The following is a 21,154-nucleotide window of genomic DNA, read 5'->3' as shown; positions in this document are numbered from 1 at the left end:
GAAACATGTTTAATTTATGCTACAATGTGGTTGTTACAGAACTAAAAACACATTCAGCAATTAGGTTTCAATATCTTTGCTTCAACATTAAAGTCAAATGCAGCATGTGTGTTTCAATATCTAAGTTTCAACATACGAGACATTTGCTGAAACTTTTATTTGATATTCTTTGAAGATAACACTGAAACTATTTTAGAGAACGTGTTCCGATATCGTACATTACATATTCAGTATTCCAACATTTACTAATATTATTTCTCTTCCATATTAACATTTTAATCTTTATATACATTAGATATCCCTACTTATTCCGTCCATTTTTAAAATTCTATTTTTCGTTCCTCTCATTTTCTCTTTTTCACTTTTCTTTCTATCTTTCTCATCCTTTCTTTTGTTTATTCGTTTTTTAACCAGTTTTCCTTCCTTATTTTATGACAACTTGATCTTTTAGTTCATAACACTATGTAACACAATATTTGTTCCTGGGTAGTAAGTGTTATTTCATAATGTCTAAAAGCATAGAAAATCACTATTATTTTACACAAACATTGCTTTAGTGACCACGAAAGTGATATTTCGAACTTTACCTATTTCCAATGAGAAAACATGCGAATTTGTCTCTTTTTGTTTCATAGAGTCGGAAATAAAACATATGAATACAAATTAGCATGTATTTATATCAAAGGAAAACAAAACTGACCACAAAATAAGTGAGTAGCTTTTAGAGATTTGTGATTATACTGTAAATCACTTTCCCGCATTTGCCCCCAAATGTAGTCTCCCATAATGTTCTTGTTATACTGTCCTTGGTAGCGGCGTTCAAAGTCCGGTATATTCTGGTGGAAGCGCTCGCTTTGCTCCTCTGAGTATTATCTTTTGTTCTCCTTGAATTTATCAAGATGAGCATCAAGGATGTTGACTTTGAGGGACATCCTGCAGAATATTCTGCCATGGTTTTCGGCCTTGTAAATGCCAAGGAAGCCCCGAACCATTGCGACAAAGCTGCTCCAAGCCGTTTTCTCGTTACTAGTGAACTCTTTGGGGAATTCACTGCACTCCAATATATTCATTATCTGTGGTCAGACGAAGACTGTTTGACCTTTGCCTCACACAGCTTAGGGAAGACATCTTGAAGGTACTTTAAAGCTGCCGACTCCTTATCTACAGCTCTGAAAAATTTGATGTGCAGTGCTGGTATCATCACCTTCCAGGGGTCCACCAGTGTCTCCCACTTGACGTTGTTCCTCCCCACAGAGAACTCGGTCCACTTGCCCAGTCCTACCTGTGTTTATGAGCCTTGATATCCCTGATGGCAGATAAACTTGGTAACCCACCAGGAAAGTCACAATGTTGAACTCTCCGATGACATCTCATCCGTACTCGTCGTACTTCACGGCGTCCAGCGAGGTCTTGATGCTGTTGTAAACCTTTATAAGGTGCACCGAATAAACCTGTCGAATAGACTGGTACTTGTTCCCATTATGAAGAAGCACGTCTTAAGGCTCATGGATGAGCAGTCAATGAAGAGGTGCCACTCATTTTGGTTACATGCGATTCCGATTGCCTCGAACAGACTGGTCACATTGTGGCAGAAGATAAACCCATCTTGACGAGAGAAGAAGCTGAAAAAAGCTTGGTGACGCATCCTCTGATCTGCGACTTGCACACTTTCATCCAAATAGTTCCACAGTTTGAGTCCAGACGCCAAAATATCGGCCCTTGGCACGGCGAGACTTGGTCAGATCAAGACCTCTGATCAAGTCGTTGAGGTCTTATTGGTTGGGGTAGTATGGGTTTTTCTCCTCAGCTCCACCTCTGAAATTGTCTTCTGGATCTACAACGTCTTCCTCACTCTCTGAATTGCTGACTTCTTCTAAAGACGGATGATCTCTCTCCGGAGGTGTGGATACGGGGAGCTCAGGGCAGTGTGGCACCAGGGCGATGGATGAAAGAATATTCGAAGACGTGATACCAGGTGCATTCTTGCGAGTCCGACGTTTGAAAGAGTCCACCATGCAGGAGAAGCAGTTGCTCGAGTGAGTTCCCGCCAAATTCTTGAAATAGCTATCTTTTCCACGATGTATCACAAAATTATATTAATTTCACCCAGGAATAACGTGTAAGAGATTCATGCAACATGTTTTTAATATATTTTTTCAATAACATTAAAAATTGTAAAACATTTTAAAATTAAACACTTTGTAAACTTTTTAACAAAGTATATAAGTTAAAATTCCGAGCAATAATTGTCCATCTTTTTATGGCAGTACTCGCACGTGAAATGAGGTGCCCAGGGTTTGTCTTGATTCTCGACAGGCATGCCGAAATATGCTTTTTAGGCCTCGCACATCTTAGCAGATGCTTCCATGGTGTACTTTTTAGCACTTGTCTTGATAAATTTGCCTCAGACAGCGAAATGTGTCTGCCTTATGCTTGCAGCCTCTTGATGCCGTATCAGAAAAATGCAGATATGTATCCACTTTGGCAGCTTGAACTAAACTGAACAGGTGGGCTGAATATCCCTGTATTTACTAATATCTAGAGTTCTGGAAAGTTCTAGAAAGTTCTAGAAGTTATTCCAAGTCTACTCAGCACTGAATCTATCTGGAATGTTCTGGAAAATAGGTGAATTTCAAAATATTACTGTTCTGGTCACACAAGCAAAGTTTGTGGGGAATAATAGTCATATTCTATACTTTCCAGGTATAAGCAATTAGGAAATAACACTTAAAATCCAGGAACAAAAAAAAAAAGAAAACTTGTTACACGGTGTAACTAGCCTACATGGGATTTCGTAATGGTTTATGTGTAAAACTAAATTACATGTGCATAAATGTGAAATGTGCTGTCACAAATACAAACATACACACACTTACACACTTTCACACACAAGCACTGACACACACACACACACACACACACACACACACACACATATATATATATATATATATATATATATATATATATATATATATATATATATATATATATACATACATACATATATATATATATATATATATATATATATATATATATATATATATATATATATATATATATATATATATATATATATATATATTCTGTTCATTAAATAACTATTGAATAAGTCATTAGAAAACTTTTTGATACAACAAGATCTGTGTCAATATAGTTGGTAAAGTTACCTCCGTCTGATGAATATAATTCAGGGATCGTTTTTCTAGCCAATATACCACTATCATTTTTCTTCAGCTACAGGTGTGGTGACCAATACACAACACCTGAAATACGTGCTCATTTCCGTGTATTATTTGACTATCAAAGTTACTGACGGAAAAGACAGCACTAATGGAACATTAACACTCAGTTTAACAAGTAAGTAGTCTTACACACTGACGTTGGGAACGTTTCTGTTACCATGTGGTGACGAAAGCTCAACATCACCATTACATTTGGTGTCCGTGTGCGTGTATGTATCTCCGTGAGTCCGTTTATATCCTAAAATAAGCTTAATGTTACTTTTTTATGAGGGCAGTTTCTAAAAAACAACTGGCCACAGAGTCTTTTTATTTGCTATGTCGATGCATCTTGGTATGTTCATTCATCTTGCAAGGTGGATACATTTTGTATATGGATACATTTTAGTAAGTGGATACATCTTGTTATGTGCAACAACAATTCATCGCAAGTGCGAAAGCGTGTTTGACATCAGGGCCACTTATCCTTCTGCATATGTACCTAAGGTTTACTTGAAAAATTTTAATATGAATTTATTCGGGTATTTCAGCAATCACTGATCAGTGCTATTGTAGGACATGAATATATATATATATATATATATATATATATATATATATATATATATATATATATATATATATATATATATATATATATATATATATATATATATATATTCGAAATTTGCAAAGCTAGTCAATTTACAAATGCGTTTCACTTTTAGATAGTGCACATTTACATGTACAATTCTCTGATGCAGCTAATCTTCTGTACGTAAATGCAAGTACATAATAGATAACTTGAACAAAATTTACGTCCAGATATTTCCTGCATATCTTCACTGGAGTAAACGTAAAATTCTGTCTTATTCTTGTGTCAATGATCAAATCAAACACAGTAATTTTAAATGCAAACCACTTCGTGCGCTTAAAATACTTCCTTTGTCTCCTTATTTGTTTCTAAATGTCGGATTTATTGTCCTAATTTTCTAGGAAACGTAAATTTTATAATTCGTCTTATGTCGAAGCTAACAACTGAAAAATTTGATCCTTTCAGCACATAAAAAATCTTGGTCTCAGGTCTAAAATAAATCAGCAAAGATGGTGTATTGCGACACTGGCACATAACGTATAGGTCGTCACTCTAAGGAATAATCGTCAAAAATAACAGAAACTGCTTTTCAGGATGTAACTATCAAGACTGTTCGACCACCTCGCCCCTGTCACTCTTTTTCCTTCCTAGTTTATTATGTCTTGTTTTGTTTGGTTTGGTTTGCAACAGAAATATTAAAATCGTGCTTTAGTAAGCGGGACTACTTACGATTTAGGGCCAATAGACGGCCAGCAAGTTTTAGAAACTATTCGGGAAAAAGGACCATGAGGATACATGCGAGCTCATATTTGTATGGGAGTACAACACATCATTCAAGATTCTTTTAAATGTAAGTTAATTACTAACTCATTGAAAAGTTGTGTGGAAAACAATACTGAAATTATCGCAGTGTTATAACATTATCAACGTCGAAATGAGCAATGATGTTTCCATGGGCAACTAGGTTTCTATATAATGGTAACTTGTTCTCAACTTAATTATTAAAATATCCAATAAATCAGCCGACCTTGATTCTGTCCACAGTTTCATGCACGCGATGATTCCCGTACTGGGACCGTATCTAGAACGGGACATACGGTGTCCATGACAGCAATGTAACTCAAAGACGACGTTAATAGATTATGGATTATTCTCTCATATTTGAAAGCGTTATGTTTGAAATTTGTATTATTTTGTCCAATATGTTAAATTTATGATTTGTTGGCGAGCTTGTCCTTTACGCTTTAGTATTTCTTCTAAGACTGACTTTTTTTTAATTAAGAAAATACGATTTGAACATCGTGTAATTTTGCTTAAGGTAACTGTGTACAACAGTCGATCAGTAGAGGGTGGGATGGGGCCGGTACGTAGTAAATATTGCACACCACATGAAAAGGTTGCATGCCGTCTCATCTACTCTTGACACGTAGCCCGAAATGTCTACCCACGCACCCCCAAACGTGTACTCAGTCCCGACAGGTTCTTCCACATCTTCTCCAAATACATGCTCCCATACATGTGCTACCCTAAAGCTACTCCTAAAGCGTACTCCAAAAGCATCTACTCCCACCAAGTATTCCCACGTCGAATCCCAACGTATTCCCCCAAACACGTAATCCAAGCACAAAGTCGAAAAACTTATATGTAAGATAATAATAATAATAATAATAATAGCAATTACAGCTTGTTTTAATTCTGTAGGAATCAATTTGTAATCAGAGTTTGCAGTATGGTGTTGAACTCAGCTATGATTCGAGAGGGATTACTTATTTAAAATATTCACCTGAATTACTAAGGTGTTAATTTACTTTCTGATTATTCGACTTTTCGTAAACATATTCAGTAGATTCTGGATTACATGACTTTGTTATATTAGGACATTTACGACTATTGGAATTCTTTCAGAACATTCCATATTTTGCTACATTTAAGTTTATATCTAAAATATTTTGGAGTTTAATTGACAATATTATGTCTTTTTAAATTTCATTTTCTATTGTAGCGGAAAAGACTTCTTGATTTAACTGAACTGTTTGATTCACTCTCCTCCTGTTACATATATGAAAACCTAGAGTTGTCACATCTTCTTCTTCTTCTTCTTCTTCTTCTTACTATTATTATTATTATTATTATTATTATTATTATTATTTTCTTCGTAGATGTCAATACAGCGCCAACAATTCAGAACCTAGATAGTTCAATCAGTGTCCTGGAGACAACAGCGTCCGGAAGTGCAATTTATACATTAGTCATAGTAGAACCAAATGCTGGTGATAATGTGACGACCTCTTACTCCGTCTCCCCGGCAGACAAATCAAGTCTCTTCATTTTTGATTCTACAAGTAATCTCTCTCTCTCTCTCTCTCTCTCTCTCTCTCTCTCACACACACACACACACACACACATACCCCTTTGGGAAGATTCTTGTCTATACAAAGTTATGTTTATCTCTTTTGTCGTTTAATATATTGACTCTATTTACGATGGACATTTACGCTTCACTGTACACTTGAATAAATGTATATCGATAGGACTGTGACGTTACTGTATAGATTATAGTCACATACAATATAGGATCATTAAAACTTGTAGGAATAATGGAGACAAACAGGAATAGAGGGAAATGAGAAGATCAAGTCATAAAGAAAAAAGGAATAAAGAACTTTTGCAGGAAAGAAATATAAAAAGAAAATGTAGAAGTATAATGGCTCAAGAACGGTGTATGACTATAGGTAACTGAATAATGGTGTACCTATAAACTTCAGCACTCGTAGTCTGCAATTCTAATCGGACCCTAGCCCGATTATTGTTTAGTTAAATGTAACCTTTACAGAATAACCTATGTTTGTCTACTTAAAATCAGGAATTTCCTTCTATCATGCAATTTGAAATCGCTTTAGTGTATGTTATAAGATATTGCCTACATAAATGGTATGCATGGATCATCCATGTTAATACATGACGTATATCATGCAAGCAATACTTCACAAGTTACTCTTTGACAATGACATCTCATGTTGATGTTGTTGTACTTGTTGAGATGGCAGTGATCCGTAACGGAAAGCGCTTTAGACAACTCAGACACTCGGGTCCCCGCGACATCTCAGGTAGTATATATATATATATATATATATATATATATATATATATATATATATATATGTGTGTGTGTGTGTGTGTGTGTGTGTGTGTGTGTGTGTGTGTGTGTGTGTGAAAAGGCGAAATCGAAGCCTTGCCAGCAAATTTTATACAAATCCAGGAAATATATATGGCTACCTGGGATAAACTAAATTAGGTTTTATGTTATGTTTCATGTTACGGAATGTTGATTAAAACGCAACAGACGCAAGACGAAATAACTTACTATATAGCTATATCAGAAAAACTAATTATGAATTTTTGAATGTAATGCCAATTAGAACGTAAGTACATGTGCATCACCTGACAATAATACACATTATATAGAGCCAACTATGTAATGTCCGAATCTTTGTGAATCTTGCGACGTGTAATTGTGTAAATAAATCCGATTTCAATATAATTAATGCTAATAACAATGCAAGCGAAATTCACAAACGTTCGGGTAGAGTATGATGCCATCAGACCGGTCTCTTCATGCTACTTAGACCAAATTAAAGGGGGATGAATAAAGCTTGCAATCTTAATTGCCTGGTGCTAGACGTTAGTCATGCTAGAAAAAATAAAAAAAAATAAATAATGCAAACCACATATCATTGTGTCATATTAACTTAGAAAATCTATCATTATCATTTACTCACCCGCCACCAGCTCTCGTTATCTCCTGGTTATTATTTATTACCTGACATTTTTGTTGTTGTTTTGATTCGTAACTGATATCTATTAATTGTCGGCTAGCCATTTACTACCTAATCGTAGTCAAATAGCGAATACTTGTTATAGTTCATCACCGTTACTTCCTTCTGTAAAAGAAGATATGGTATGATAATTAAGTATACTAAATCACTTGATTGGGGGTGGGTGGCCTGGGCCTGACGTCCCGCTTGCCAAAGGAAAGTGAAGCGTCTCTCATAGCCTCTCCTTCCGAGGTGTAGTGATCGCCGCAGGACCACTGTCTCGCTCTGCGGGGCAGGAGGTTACTTGCATATGGCCTCTCCTACACTATTATGTCCACAGCAGCACTTTCACGCGGTGCCCCCTGTTTTAACAGAGCCTGCTGTGTGGCGCGACCGAGTACCCGGCGGTATAACTGGGTGGGCAGACTGGGCTCATTAGCCTTGGCAGGCAACCAGTCTAAGAGAAGGGAAACTCTGACCCCAAACCCGGGCAGATGAAGCTCGTTAGCCTTGTCAGGCAGTTCATCTAGGAGAAGGAAACTCTGATTCAAAACCAACCAAGTCCCATCCATTGGATTATGGCTCCACTGCCTTGTGGATATCTTCGGGAGAAGGAAAGGCTACGGGAGTAAACCCAGACAAAAAATCAGGAGTGGAGCCCCTAAGGCGGCTGGGGGTCGACTACGACCTCCTTCCGGCAGCTCCTGCATCCAAACTGGTGCCAAATGTCATTCTCAGCATTCCTTTGGACCCCACCAGCAAGGACGAGAGGGGGATCCTGACGTCTGGGCAGCCCAGGATCTCCATATTCCACGTCCAGGCTTGCGCCCTGGAGAGGACACTCCAGTCTCACTACTGAGTGAGGAAACAACACGGAAGCTGACAGTTTACGGGTTATAAGTCCCACCCGATTGGCGTAGGGAAGGGGCGCCACGGGTCAGCTTTGACGGTGGGAGGGATCATCGTGTCCCACTGGCCAACTATCGCCCGCCTCAAGCCGGGCAGCCCCCGGTCAATAAGGTGTTGACCCGCCATCGTCTGCCTGCTCCAGTGGGTGTCTGGAGCTCAGTGTGTTGTTCAGCATGACAAGCAGACGGTAATTCCACACCAGACAAAAGAAACAAGAAACCAATAAAGAAGACTCCAGCTCTTCGATTTGCAAGCTGGAATGTGCGCACCATGTGTACAGGCATCTCCGACGTCCTCAGAGAAGTGGACGACACCAGAAAGACGGCCATCATCGATAGAGAGCTCACCAGACTAAATATCAGCATAGCTGCCCTCCAGGAAACCAGGCTCGCCTCTAGTGGCTCCCTCAGAGAGGAAAACTACACCTTCTTCTGGAAGGGTCGAGAACCTGAGGAGCCCCGTCAGCACGGAGTGGGCTTTGCCATCAAAAACAATCTCCTGGCCTCGGTTGAACCTCCAACAGGGGGCACTGAGCGTCTCTTGTCCATCCGCCTCACCACTACTTCAGGTCCTGTCAACATCATCAGTGTCTACGCCCCAACCCTCACGTCATCAGAAGACGTGAAGGATCAGTTCTATGGGCAGCTGGACGAACAGATCAAAGGATGCCCCAAAAATGAACCACTATTCCTCCTCGGCGACTTTAATGCCAGAGTAGGTGCGGACCATGAGTCCTGGCCTACCTGCCTCGGATATCATGGCACTGGAAAGACCAACGAAAACGGCCAGAGACTGCTGGAGCTATGCACCTACCATGGCCTGTGCATCACAAACACCTTCTTTAAGTGTAAGCCACAACACAAAGTGTCATGGAAACACCCCAGATCTCATCACTGGCACCAACTCGACTTGGTCATCACCAGGCGCTCTGCCCTTAACAGCGTCCTCTCCACTAGAACCTACCACAGTGCAGACTGTGACTCCGACCATGCCCTTGTGAGCAGCAGAGTGCGACTACAGCCACACGTACTACACCGCACAAAACCAAAAGGATGTCCTCGCATAAACACTGCACAGATGTCAGTCCCTGCCAAGGTGGAGGAGTATGTGTCTGCCCTGAACAAGGCTCTCCAGGACCTGCCTGAGTATGACGCTACAGCCAAGTGGAACGCCATGAAGGGTGCCATCTACAGTACAGCTATGTCAACGTTTGGCAAGAAGGAACGACCCAGCCAGGACTGGTTCAATGCACACCTATCAAGGATGGAACCACAAATCGAGGAGAAACGAAAAGCCTTCATAGCTTACAAAAAATGCCCTAATGAACGGACGCTTGCTGCTCTCAGAAGTGCCCGAAGTAACACCCAACGCATTGCTAGACAGTGTGCGAACGAGTACTGGCAACAACTGTGTGAAGGGATCCAGCGCAGTGCCGAGTCCGGACACATCCAAGGCATGTACAGTGGCATCAAGAAGGCTCTAGGCCCTACAGTGAAAGGGGTCGCTCCCCTGAAATCCCTGACGGGAGAGAAGATCACAGACCGTGGGCAACAGATGGCCAGATGGGTGGAGCACTACTCAGAACTATACTCCAGAGAAACGTCAGTCACTGATGCAGCCCTCAGCAGCATAAAGAATCTGCCCACCATGGAAGAGCTCGACAAAGTGCCAACCTTAGAGGAGCTCAGCAAAGCAATCGACTGCCTTCCAAACGACAAAGCACCAGGTAGTGACAGCATCCCGCCCGAAGCTATCAAACGTGGAAAACCAGCATTGATTAAACCACTGCACGAGCTACTTTGCCGCTGCTGGGAGGAAGGAGTAGTCCCCCAAGACATGCGTGATGCCACAATTGTGACCCTTTACAAAAACAAGGGCGACCGCAGTGACTGTAATAATTACAGAGGGATCTCGCTCTTGAGTATTGTTGGTAAAGTGTACGCCCGCATCATACTCAACAGGCTGCAGTTGCTGGCAGACCGTGTGTACCCGGAATCACAGTGCGGCTTCAGAGCAGGCAGGTCGACGACAGACATGATCTTCTCCCTACGACAACTCCAAGAGAAGAGCAGAGAGCAAGGTCAACCACTCTACATGATGTTCATCGACCTCACCAAGGCCTTTGACTTGGTCAGCAGGAAGGGCCTTTTTGAACTTCTGAGTAAGATCGGTTGCCCCCCAAAACTCCTCAGCATGATAATCTCTTTCCATGCAGATATGAAGGGAACAGTCCTGTATGATGGATCATCCTCAACTTCCTTCCCAATTAACAGTGGTGTGAAGCAGGGCTGCGTGCTGGCACCAACACTTTTTGGGATCTTCTTCTCCCTGCTCCTGTCCTACGCCTTCGACACGTCCACGGATGGCATATATCTACACACCAGGTCTGATGGGAGCCTGTTCAACCTGGCACGACTGTGCTCAAAGACCAAAGTGAGAGCTGTGCTCATCAGGGAGATGCTTTTTGCAGATGACGCAGCTCTTGTGGCCCACACCGAGGAAGCCCTCCAGAGACTGGGAGACCGTTTTGCTGTTGCCTGCACGCACTTTGGTCTCACAGTCAGCTTGGAAAAAACAAATGTCAGCGTGCAAGATACCACCATTGCCCCTTCAATCAAAATCAACGGTGTCACCCTGGAAGCAGTCAACAACTTTACCTACCTAGGGTCAACCATCAGCAACACTCTCTCGATTGATATGGAGCTGGACAGAAGGCTTGGAAAGGCAAACACCATCATGGCTCGATTAACAAAGAGGGTTTGGAAAAACAACGCGCTGACAGAGCACACCAAGGTCTGAGTCTACCAGGCCTGCGTTCTCAGCACCCTTCTATATGGAAGTGAGACGTGGAGTACCTACATGAGGCAAGAACGCCGGCTCAAGTCCTTCCATATACGGTGCCTAAAACGCATCCTGAAAATCAGCTGGCAAGACCGTGTTCCACACAGCGAGATCCTGCAGCGTGCAAGTACCCCCAGCATGTACTCCCTGCTAATTAAACGCCGCCTTCGATGGCTGGGTCACGTCCGACGCATGGAGGAAGGAAGGCTGCCAAAGGACATCTTATATGGACAGCTGGCCACTGGCATGAGAAGAGTCGGACGCCCCTCACTCCGTTTCAAAGATGTGTGCAAGAGGGACATGAAGGCATGCAACATTTCACCCGATGGCTGGGAAGAGCTGGCTGAGGACCGAGGCAGCTGGAGACTGATGGTAAACAATGGCATATCAGTCGCTGATGCGAGGAGAGGCCAGTTGGTGGCAGAGAAACGTAAGAGAAAGAAGAACGCAACAGCAACCACAGTAATGCAGACTTCCCAGTATGTCTGCACCAACTGCAGTAGGGACTGTCACTCACGTATAGGCCTGCACAGCCACAGCAGACGTTGCCAACAGAGACAGGCAACACCCTAAGGGCGCTATTCGCATGGTCTTTCGAGACCGAGTCGCCAATGATGATGATGATGAAATCACTTGATTATATCAACAATTATAGGTTACTGCATTTGTATGGGAAAATATGAACGAATTTTGGGATGGAATGCTGCACGAACTTTTGAAAGAAATTAGACAATGTAAAAATATGGGCATATAATAAATGCGAAACCTCGTTTTCGTTCTGAGGAGTGTGAAAGAACAATTTATATAATACATAGGAGTACGCCATATCCGTCTGGCTGAAACATGAACCATTTTCATATCCGATTATATATAACATACAACTGGAACTTTGGTCAAACAATAGCCGTAAATATGAATGTAAAAAATATTTAAATATGAACTTCATTCTTCAACCAATAAGCGAATAGAAGCATATATATATATATATATATATATATATATATATATATATATATATATATATATATATATATATATATATATATATATATATATATATTCTCCCACCATGGATCAAGATGTGATTTTTTAACCTATGATCGGTGTTAACTGGCCAATTACCTATCAGAATAATTACCTCCAAAATTTACATAAAAGACGAATCATAAAACATTTAGTGCTAACACTTTAAGCATTTTGCTGATAATTTGCTTTTTCGCAAGACGCTTGATAATCACTATTTGTATGTTTATAAGGTTGTTGATATTCTTGGCCTTTACAATTTCATGTGTGCTGAATAATACACATAATCTGAAAACAAAGCTTACAATAGATAAATTCCTTAAATGAAACTAAAACCAATATCTACCGAGTAAAGGGATTTTCATCCAATTTCTATCAAAATAAATCAAAAGAAGTAATGATTTAGAGAAAAATACACATACATTCCACACTAAAGCAGAAAGTATCACCAGAAACTAATGAAATGGAAACAAAAATTAATTAATTAGCTTTTTATTTTTGCCCTATAAAGAGCAGCATATGTACTACTATACCAAAAATGACCAGAGCACTTTCCTCTGTTGGGTCGAGGTAGAAATGATTCGTTTGTATGGAACATACAGTGATCTCTCTGAAAATAGTTAAAATAAATTAGGATTCTTTCCCTACTGAAGCTGCGATCATTATTTGATCCCACTCAAAGTAACATTTACAAGTACATGGTATCATCTCATGTGCTGGGCTAGTATCAGTAGCAATACAGACATGTATATATTTCAAGTGTTTTCAACACACGTATATAACACTTGCACTGATCAATCAAAATATGCTAGAGATTCCTCCTCGATGGAGTGTGCTACGTAATGCTGCATGACCCAACCGGTAGGTTTCATAGAAGTGTCGTGGGACTCGACGGGTTATTGGTAAAATGAGCCAAAGTTAAAATTAGTCAATGAAACCTTGCTACGCGATCATACAGAATATATATGCAGTTATAGTAGCATTAGTTTATCAAAGGAAGACTGTGTGATCCTAGTCTGAATGCTGTATGGTAGCTTTGGTTATTCTGCTCTGTTGATCGGCTAGAGAAAGCAGTCACAAGGAGACTGAAAGGTTAATGTATACAAACTGGCATCCTAGTAATCGTTTTTTAATTTTATTCTTCCAATCGTAAAAATTGGATGAATTTAATGAAATTCTGTACAATTAATCAGAGACTTCCCATTGAACATGAAAGGTTTCAAATTTTAGAAATATCTGATATTCTTAATCTGATACGTCAATTTCTAGAGCTGAGTTGGCAATACATTTCCGTTATGAGAAGGTTTTTCAAAGAGTTTATTACTCAAATCCATTAAATTATTTCCAACGTGAAAAATAACGTTGCACACATACCATGGGTTAAAAACAAACAATCAACCATTGCCAACCACCGCCAGATGGCTCAGTCTTGACAGTACTCGTAGTCCTTTGATTTGGACACTCATTTGGGGTAATCGTCGTTGTGCATATTATATGATAGTTTAACAAAAGTAGAAGAGATGAATACTATGTTACTTGGAGGATATACAGATCTTTGACAATATTTATTTGAATATCGTGGATCGTGAATCATTTACAAAATCTTAAGGTTTTGCTTTATCAAGAAAAATCTCTCTCTCTCTCTCTCTCTCTCTCAATTTTCTGATCGCCCATTTCTTTTCTTTGCATGTCATTCCTACATTACAGGATAATTTTGACTAAAATGTATCGTACATGCTTATTTCAGCTTCGAAACTTAGCGTAAGTGGCACTTTGGATTATGAGACACAAAGTTCCTTCACGATAAAGTTCACCGTCACAGACGGCAAGGCCAGCAGTGGACCATACACACTCACCATTACCGTTATAGATGAAAACGAGGCCTGCTATTTTGACAGATCTACCTATTTTACATCTACATATGAGGCATCAGTAAGTTGTTAAAGTTATGTTCAATTTGTTGGCTGCTTTTATTGTATCCTTCACATGTTTTCACTCTGATATAATGGTGCAACTAACGTTATTTTTATTTCATTTCTTGAGTCTTGCTATGATTATTCAAAATAATGAATTTTTATTTATTTATGTATTTTCATTTTTATTTATTTATTAAGTTATTTATTTATTTATTTATTTATTTATTTATTATTATTATTATTATTATTATTATTATTATTATTATTATTATTATTAACCGCTCCTGTGTCCTAAGTGATTAGAGTGTCCGCATCGGATGGGGAACCCCAGCCGAGTCATACCAAAAGACTTATAATAATGGTACTAGCATCTGCCTTGCTTGGCGCTCAGCATTAAGAGGTTCGTATTAGGATTGGTCAGCCTGGTGTCAGGATCATGTGGCTGAATGGGACATTGTATTACGCTCTTCCGATTCTTATGGCCAACGGGCTGTGTAGTAATGGAAATTGTTTATTTTAGTCATTGATTACAGTATTACACTTTTTCTTTGAACGTGGAGTGGGGACCTTTCAAAAAAAGAAGAAAGAAAAAAGAACAGGCATTCAATAAAAGACAGATCGTATCCAGAGTCTCAATATTTTTGAATATGTTTATCTTTACAGTCAGGTTTAGGGTCAATGGATCCCGAATTTACTGTCATTGACGAAGACGATGGAGACAAGTACAGACTTTCAATCCAAGCTTCAGCCAGTGGCTTCAATAATTACTTTAAAATCGATAGTACTTCCGGTATCATTACATTTGCCGTCGACTATAACGTGGACCAAGGAGCGTATCCGTCTAGCGGCACGCTTATTGTAATTTGTACAGACACAGGGAATGCAAAGGGTAAACGAATTTATTTATGTTGTAGGGCATATTATATGCTTTGTTTTACTCTTTTTAATTCAGCATTTACAACTTTATGATACAGACTATTTACACAATGCTTGTCATAGTGTGCGATTCCTGATCAATCTTTGCTGATATTGTCGATTTTACTATCGACTGCTATTGCAATGATCTCACTCACTGTATCAGATATATTCATGTAGCTTTACGGTCAATCTTACGCTTCAAGAGGTTGGTTTTTAGTGTTCAGTCTCGTTCTTGCATTTTGGAGTTTGACATACCATTTTTGGGGGCTGTAGAGTTAGCAACAAAAGTAAATTTCACACAGAGTCTTGCTTAGTTTATGCTTGAGAAGAGAAAACCCTGCAAATAAGAAGTGTTTTTGGTGCTTCGTGTAACCTGAAGTATATTTGGTCAGTGGAACGCATGAGTCTAAGTGATTCGTAATTAACCAGGTAGTTGATATGTCAATTGGCGGGTAATACCACACAGGGCATGAGTTAGTAGCTAAGAAATGGCTTAAATGTATTCCTTTCACCTTTTTGATAAGGAAATGGCAACTATCCAGCCACTGTAATTTAGGGAAAACGTCATTCGTTTAAACAATCACACATCTTAGTATTTAACATGATGTGATACGAGTTCTAACAGTTTTTATCATTTTATTTACTTCAAATACTGTGATATATTAAACTTTCCATTATCGTATATAAACTAAGCAAGCCTACTAGATATCCAGATATAATTTTAAGTACATTTTGGAGCAGAAAGACATTTTTCAATAGCAGGCGGAAGGTGGAATTCTTATAGTCTATAAAGCTGTAATGGAGGATGCGTTAAATACATTAATAAATGACATTCTCTGGCAATTAACGCATACAGTGGTTGTAGACTTAAGGCCGTGGCTATTGTTTGCCGGTTCATTTTTCAAATTGTGGAGGCATAAAAATATACATACAAATTAAATTTCACATAGTAGATAGAATCGTGAAATTTTGGAGATTAAATGTGTTAGCAAATAAAAGATAACTGTCAGCAAACAAAATAATCAAAAACAAAATAAAATAAATCTTACATAAATATAGACTTAGTAATATCGAGCATTATAACTTTTCAAAATATTTTAGGTACGGCCACGGTGAGTGTTTCAATTTATGATGCCAATGATAATGCTCCCGAATTTCCCCTGATTGCATACGTTCTGTACCCTAGCCAATACACACAGCCGTCGGATACGATAGGATACTTCACCGTCACGGATAAAGGTACTCATAACCATGTTGAAATCAGTGTAAAGTACTCGAATTATGGCATTTTATGTTTTTAAGCGTATGTTTCAAGTCCCCAAAATAAACTTATACAAGATCGTAGACGATAGAGCGAAACAAGCTGCTGATGGTATTAATAATAATTTCAATAACAGATAACGAAAATGATTCCGATTTTAATGACGATGGCTATAACAATGACGATAAGGAAAAGTAACGTATGTTTTCCGTCTTCGCATAACGGTAACGCATAATTAATTTTTTTCTTTATTAAACATCAGCATAAGAGTATGTTTTGAATTGCAATTTTATCATAATATTTCTGCTATTTTTTTTAAGATTCTGGTGACAATGCTAAAATTACGTACACGTGGACGGCACAGATGGGTGGGTCTACTTACTACCAATTCACTGCAATCGGACGAATATATGTCTCCAGGGATCTTTCGGTTCTGAGTTACGGTCAGTCTTACAGATTTGTTGTCCAGGCAGTCGATCATGGCAGCCCGGCGCTTACCGGCACTACGACCGTGGACATTATATACAGAGAATCCATAACTACGACCACCACTTTTGCCACTAATACCACCATCACCACCACCACCACCAAAGCTCCAAATTTCTTTGATTACCCGTCCAATATAACTATGGTCGTTTTAATTAGTTTAATGGCATTGGCGCTTCTATCACTCCTAGCATATCACTTTTATAAATACTTCAACAAACCGGGAGGCTGTAAAATGAACTGCTGTAAAAAACCAACGTAAGTACCTTTTAAAGATATTTGTTAATTATAAATGTACATACATCAACTGCACAATCAATAAGATTGTTGCTAATTTTTATACAACATGTAAAAAAGGATAAAAGATCTCAAGTCAAGTGATAATTCTTATAGAAAGTTACGATACAATCTTTACAAAAGTCCTTAGGTAATATGAACGCTCACAAGTGAAAGCACAATTAAATGAATTTTTTTTTAGTTTATAATAGTTCTGAATATACATTCATTCGATTGATTGCTCTGTTTAATTTTATGTATTTTTCTTCTTTTCAGTAAAAGAACTGTTGCCCCAACGTAAGTTAATAATAATAATAATAATAATAATAATAATAATAATAATTTCGCATCTTATTTTAACCTATGCCATGTATTTATTGCAGCATGAGTCAGGCATTGTAACAATAAACATATGCAACGAACATTATATTAAATGGACAGTCATTACTTACCTATCTTTTGGAAATTACAGCTAATCTCTTACTACGTAAGCAAGAAGTCATTTTGTTGGACAATATTCTAAGAATTGAAAATTTCTATATGAAATGAAAACGTGATTCTATGAAATGAACACTGATTATATGAATGAACATGTAATTATATGAAATGAAAATGAAATTCTATTAAATGAACAGTTGTGTTTTAATATTTCACAACAAGATTAGTGTTGGCTTATTGAAATATATTTCATGGAATATTTCTTTAACACGTATTGGAAAGTCAAATTATGAGAGAGAGAGAGAGAGAGAGAGAGAGAGAGAGATGCATACATAATGAAACGCTGAGTACAAAAGTTCCATTTATCGCTTTTGGGTATCTTTAAGCACAAATTAGTAAAATCCGCTAGAAGTGTACCACCATCAATACAGATTCTCTACAGATTTGATAACACGTCTATCTAAAAAATGTAAGTATTATATTGTTCGATGTTACTTGTTTTTAGGAATTTACATTTTTGTAACTTTACAGGAAACCTAACCTGGAAAAGAAAGCTTTTGAATTTTAGAATGAAGGTAAGTACAATCAATATTATTCTTTGTTAATGTTGTCTTGTTGATTGCTGAAGGAGAACTCTTCTTAAATCATAAACATCTATAATTCTAAAGTGAGAACAAACTGTATTAACAAATAAAATTAACAGAATACATGTATATGATAGAAAATCGCCACCCTTACTCTTAGTATCTCAATGGCATAAATGTCATAGTACGTGGGTATTAGCGAGGTTTGATCTCTAATTGTGTATTTTGTGAAAAGATAAGCTGTTTAGTCAATATGGAAACGAAATAAAAATCTGTAACCCCAGATGATAATTGTTTTTAAGTTGTACGAAAGATACATGCATGTTAGAAACAAAGAAACTGTGTATGTGTATCGATATTGTTTCGCACACGTTTCATAATACAGGACGAGGCAGTTTTGGACTATTTATTAGCCTGTGCATTCTTTTGTTTCAGCGAACGACACCAACATCAAGTCAAAACCTTTCGTCCGGAAAATCATATTGAAATGAGCAATCAGTTCCTGCCGTTCAATAGATCACTTCAATTTTAATGTTTTGTCCCCATAATAGTGTCATTCATACAAAGTACCATATCAGTAGTATTTCAGTTTTTCTTACTACTGTCGTGGTAAATTCAGAGTTTTTAATCATCAAGACATTTTAATTTTGAAGTTTTATTTTGAATTGATGCATCTTGTGAAGGTTTTCAGAGTTGCATAACTGTGTACAATGATGTTCATGATATTGATAAAGCTACATTTCGTTTCGATTGCAAAGTTAAAAGAAATCCGCTTTTTCTTTAATATTTCTAGCTAAATATTACAGTGCATTTTCATGTTTGAATAAAAGATTTTTCACCGTGACGTCAGGAAATGATTTGTATGACTGAAATCTAACGCAGCTATTATATTAATATGAATTTTCCGAAGAAAAAACCTTAAAGTAATCTTTAGTAATGTCTTTTCTTGTAATGTTGTCTCGTGCTTCTACACAAGGAAACCTTTGAATTAAAGAATGTTGTTTGTGGAGAACTATTTAGTAGATGAGTGCGAGTGGCCGAGTGGTCTAACGCGCTCTCCGTTATGGATCACTGCCATCTCACCTCTGTCTGCGTGGGTTCGAGTATCGGTTTCAGCCTATGTGGGTATGTGAGAAAGCTTGCCAGTAGCTTCTCGTGGGTCGATGGTTCTAACCGGGGTTTTCCAGGGTTCTTCATCCACCATTGATACTGGCCGCCATGTATAGCCTATCGTGTGCCGAAAAATGGCGTTAAACCCTAAAACAACAACAACAACAACAACAACAGCGTTTTGATAATGCTGAACTTGTAATAGCGCTTCAATGGTAGTTAAATTAAACTATATTGCATTGCTCTTTGGAAGATTGTATACCTAGGTCAATAAATTAAGATTATCCTCAGTCTAAATGGCGTTCTGGCCAATATTTAATATTGCTACCTTTTCTTCTTTCCTTTCACACTAATTTTGTGTTTTCAAATATTTCTAAGCACAAGTTTCGGAAAATCCCTGTAATCGACCCGATGCTCAAGATTCGATGGATAAAAATAGCTTTGGATAAAATAATTATGTTCATTCCTAACATTAAAACTAACGAAGCGTATGTGCTCCATTTAATTTTGATAAATTAGGCAACATTTTACTAATATAGTTTCTATTTTCCAAAATTACGTACTATTTTGATACCCGTTCTATTTCTTCAATCGAATTAACCCTTGGTTTTATTCTCACATCTTCCGTTTTTCTTGTCTGTTGGTTTTTGTCAATTATATATGTTTATTCTCACTACATTTTTTACTTTATTAGTCTCATTAAATTGTTATAAATAATTGATTTCATTAGTAATTTGTTTTTCAAGTTGACCTTGTTGTCTTTTATAAAGATCAAGTATGAGATGTTTGTGCTCCTAATTGTCTAACGTATAATTTTTTTTTTATAAAAAAAAACAGGTTTGTTATGAACATCATGATCAGCGAAGCTGAAACTGCTCAGAATTAGATGTTTCGCTAGACAAAATATATTGTCTTTTGTATTATTGACATGTGTCTTTAATAAAAAGAAAAGAAGTCTCTACTTCTAACATGAGCATCTCAATTTATATGTGTATATCAGTTACTTTAGCAGATTTTATCCAGAAAGAGAAAATCGTTTGGTTGATATTTGTAAGGATATACCGTGAAATATGTTATACTAGACACCTCAAAATCTGACTTAGTTGACACCGGAAATACCAAGTGAGTGCCGTTACCCGTATAATACTCATCTACCAAGTGACTGTCGTGGCCCGTATAATTCTCATGTACCAAGTGCATGTCGTGACCCGTATAACACTCATGTACTAAGTACTTGTCGTGGCCCGTATAACACTCATGTAGCAAGTGCTTGTCGTGGCCCGTATAACACTCATGTACCAAGTGCCTGTCGTGGCCCGTATAATACTCATGTACCAAGTGCATGTTGTGGCCCGTATAACACTCATGTACCAAGTGCCTGTCGTGGCCCGTATAACACTCATGTACCAAGTGCATGTCGTGACCCGTATAACACTCATGTACTAAGTACTTGTCGTGTGTTTTCAAAAAATTGTATTTTTGAAAAGTGCTTTGTATTTCGAGAGAAGAATTACTTGAAATTTAAAAAATTTAATAAATACAATACCATCCCAAATTAATTTCTGGATGCAACAAGCTCAGCCAAAATGAATTTCTGGACACAATAATGTGTTAAGAACTTAAAAAACAAGAATGAATAATTTTCCAATAACTAGATTATATAGTCTTCTACTTGACGTCAGCTCACAAATAACTTATTCTAAATATAATAGTAACTAGTTAAAATGACCTTCTAGAAACCTCTTAATGTTTACAAAA

At 38.0% G+C, this 21,154-nt stretch overlaps 2 protein-coding genes across 2 annotated transcripts in view; both read left to right on the top strand.

Moving 5' to 3' along the window:
* Positions 1 to 899: 899 nt before the first annotated feature.
* LOC149783331 (protocadherin gamma-A4-like) lies at positions 900 to 20,283 on the top strand. Its single transcript, XM_089933370.1, has 10 exons — positions 900 to 1,092; positions 3,241 to 3,363; positions 5,979 to 6,161; positions 14,155 to 14,339; positions 14,987 to 15,212; positions 16,343 to 16,480; positions 16,823 to 17,246; positions 17,541 to 17,561; positions 18,234 to 18,277; positions 18,722 to 20,283. Exons 1-9 carry the CDS (start codon positions 900 to 902, stop codon positions 18,268 to 18,270), a joined length of 1,530 nt encoding a protein of 509 aa, XP_089789496.1. The 3' UTR covers positions 18,271 to 18,277; positions 18,722 to 20,283.
* The window catches only part of LOC149783329 (cadherin-related family member 1-like), a 47,770-nt gene continuing 44,887 nt past the window's right edge, over positions 18,272 to 21,154 (top strand). The window contains exon 1 of the mRNA XM_089933369.1: positions 18,272 to 18,277. Coding sequence (XP_089789495.1) covers positions 18,272 to 18,277 — 6 coding nt within the window. The remainder of the gene's footprint in view (positions 18,278 to 21,154) is intronic.

The sequence above is a fragment of the Sinohyriopsis cumingii genome, chromosome 14 (assembly GCF_028554795.1).
Source record: "Sinohyriopsis cumingii isolate HCF-2022 chromosome 14, ASM2855479v2, whole genome shotgun sequence".
NCBI classification, from domain to species: Eukaryota; Metazoa; Mollusca; class Bivalvia; order Unionida; family Unionidae; genus Sinohyriopsis; species Sinohyriopsis cumingii.
This window is presented reverse-complemented; position numbering and strand designations above follow the sequence as displayed.

Coding starts and splice junctions, on each gene's coding strand:
- LOC149783331 (XM_089933370.1), top strand. CDS start 900: ATGAGCATCAAGGATGTTGACTTTGAGGGACATCCTGCAGAATATTCT. Junction 1,093..3,240: donor TCTGTGGTCAGACGAAGACT/GTTTGACCTTTG, acceptor ATTTTTCTTCAG/CTACAGGTGTGGTGACCAAT. Junction 3,364..5,978: donor ATTAACACTCAGTTTAACAA/GTAAGTAGTCTT, acceptor TTTTCTTCGTAG/ATGTCAATACAGCGCCAACA.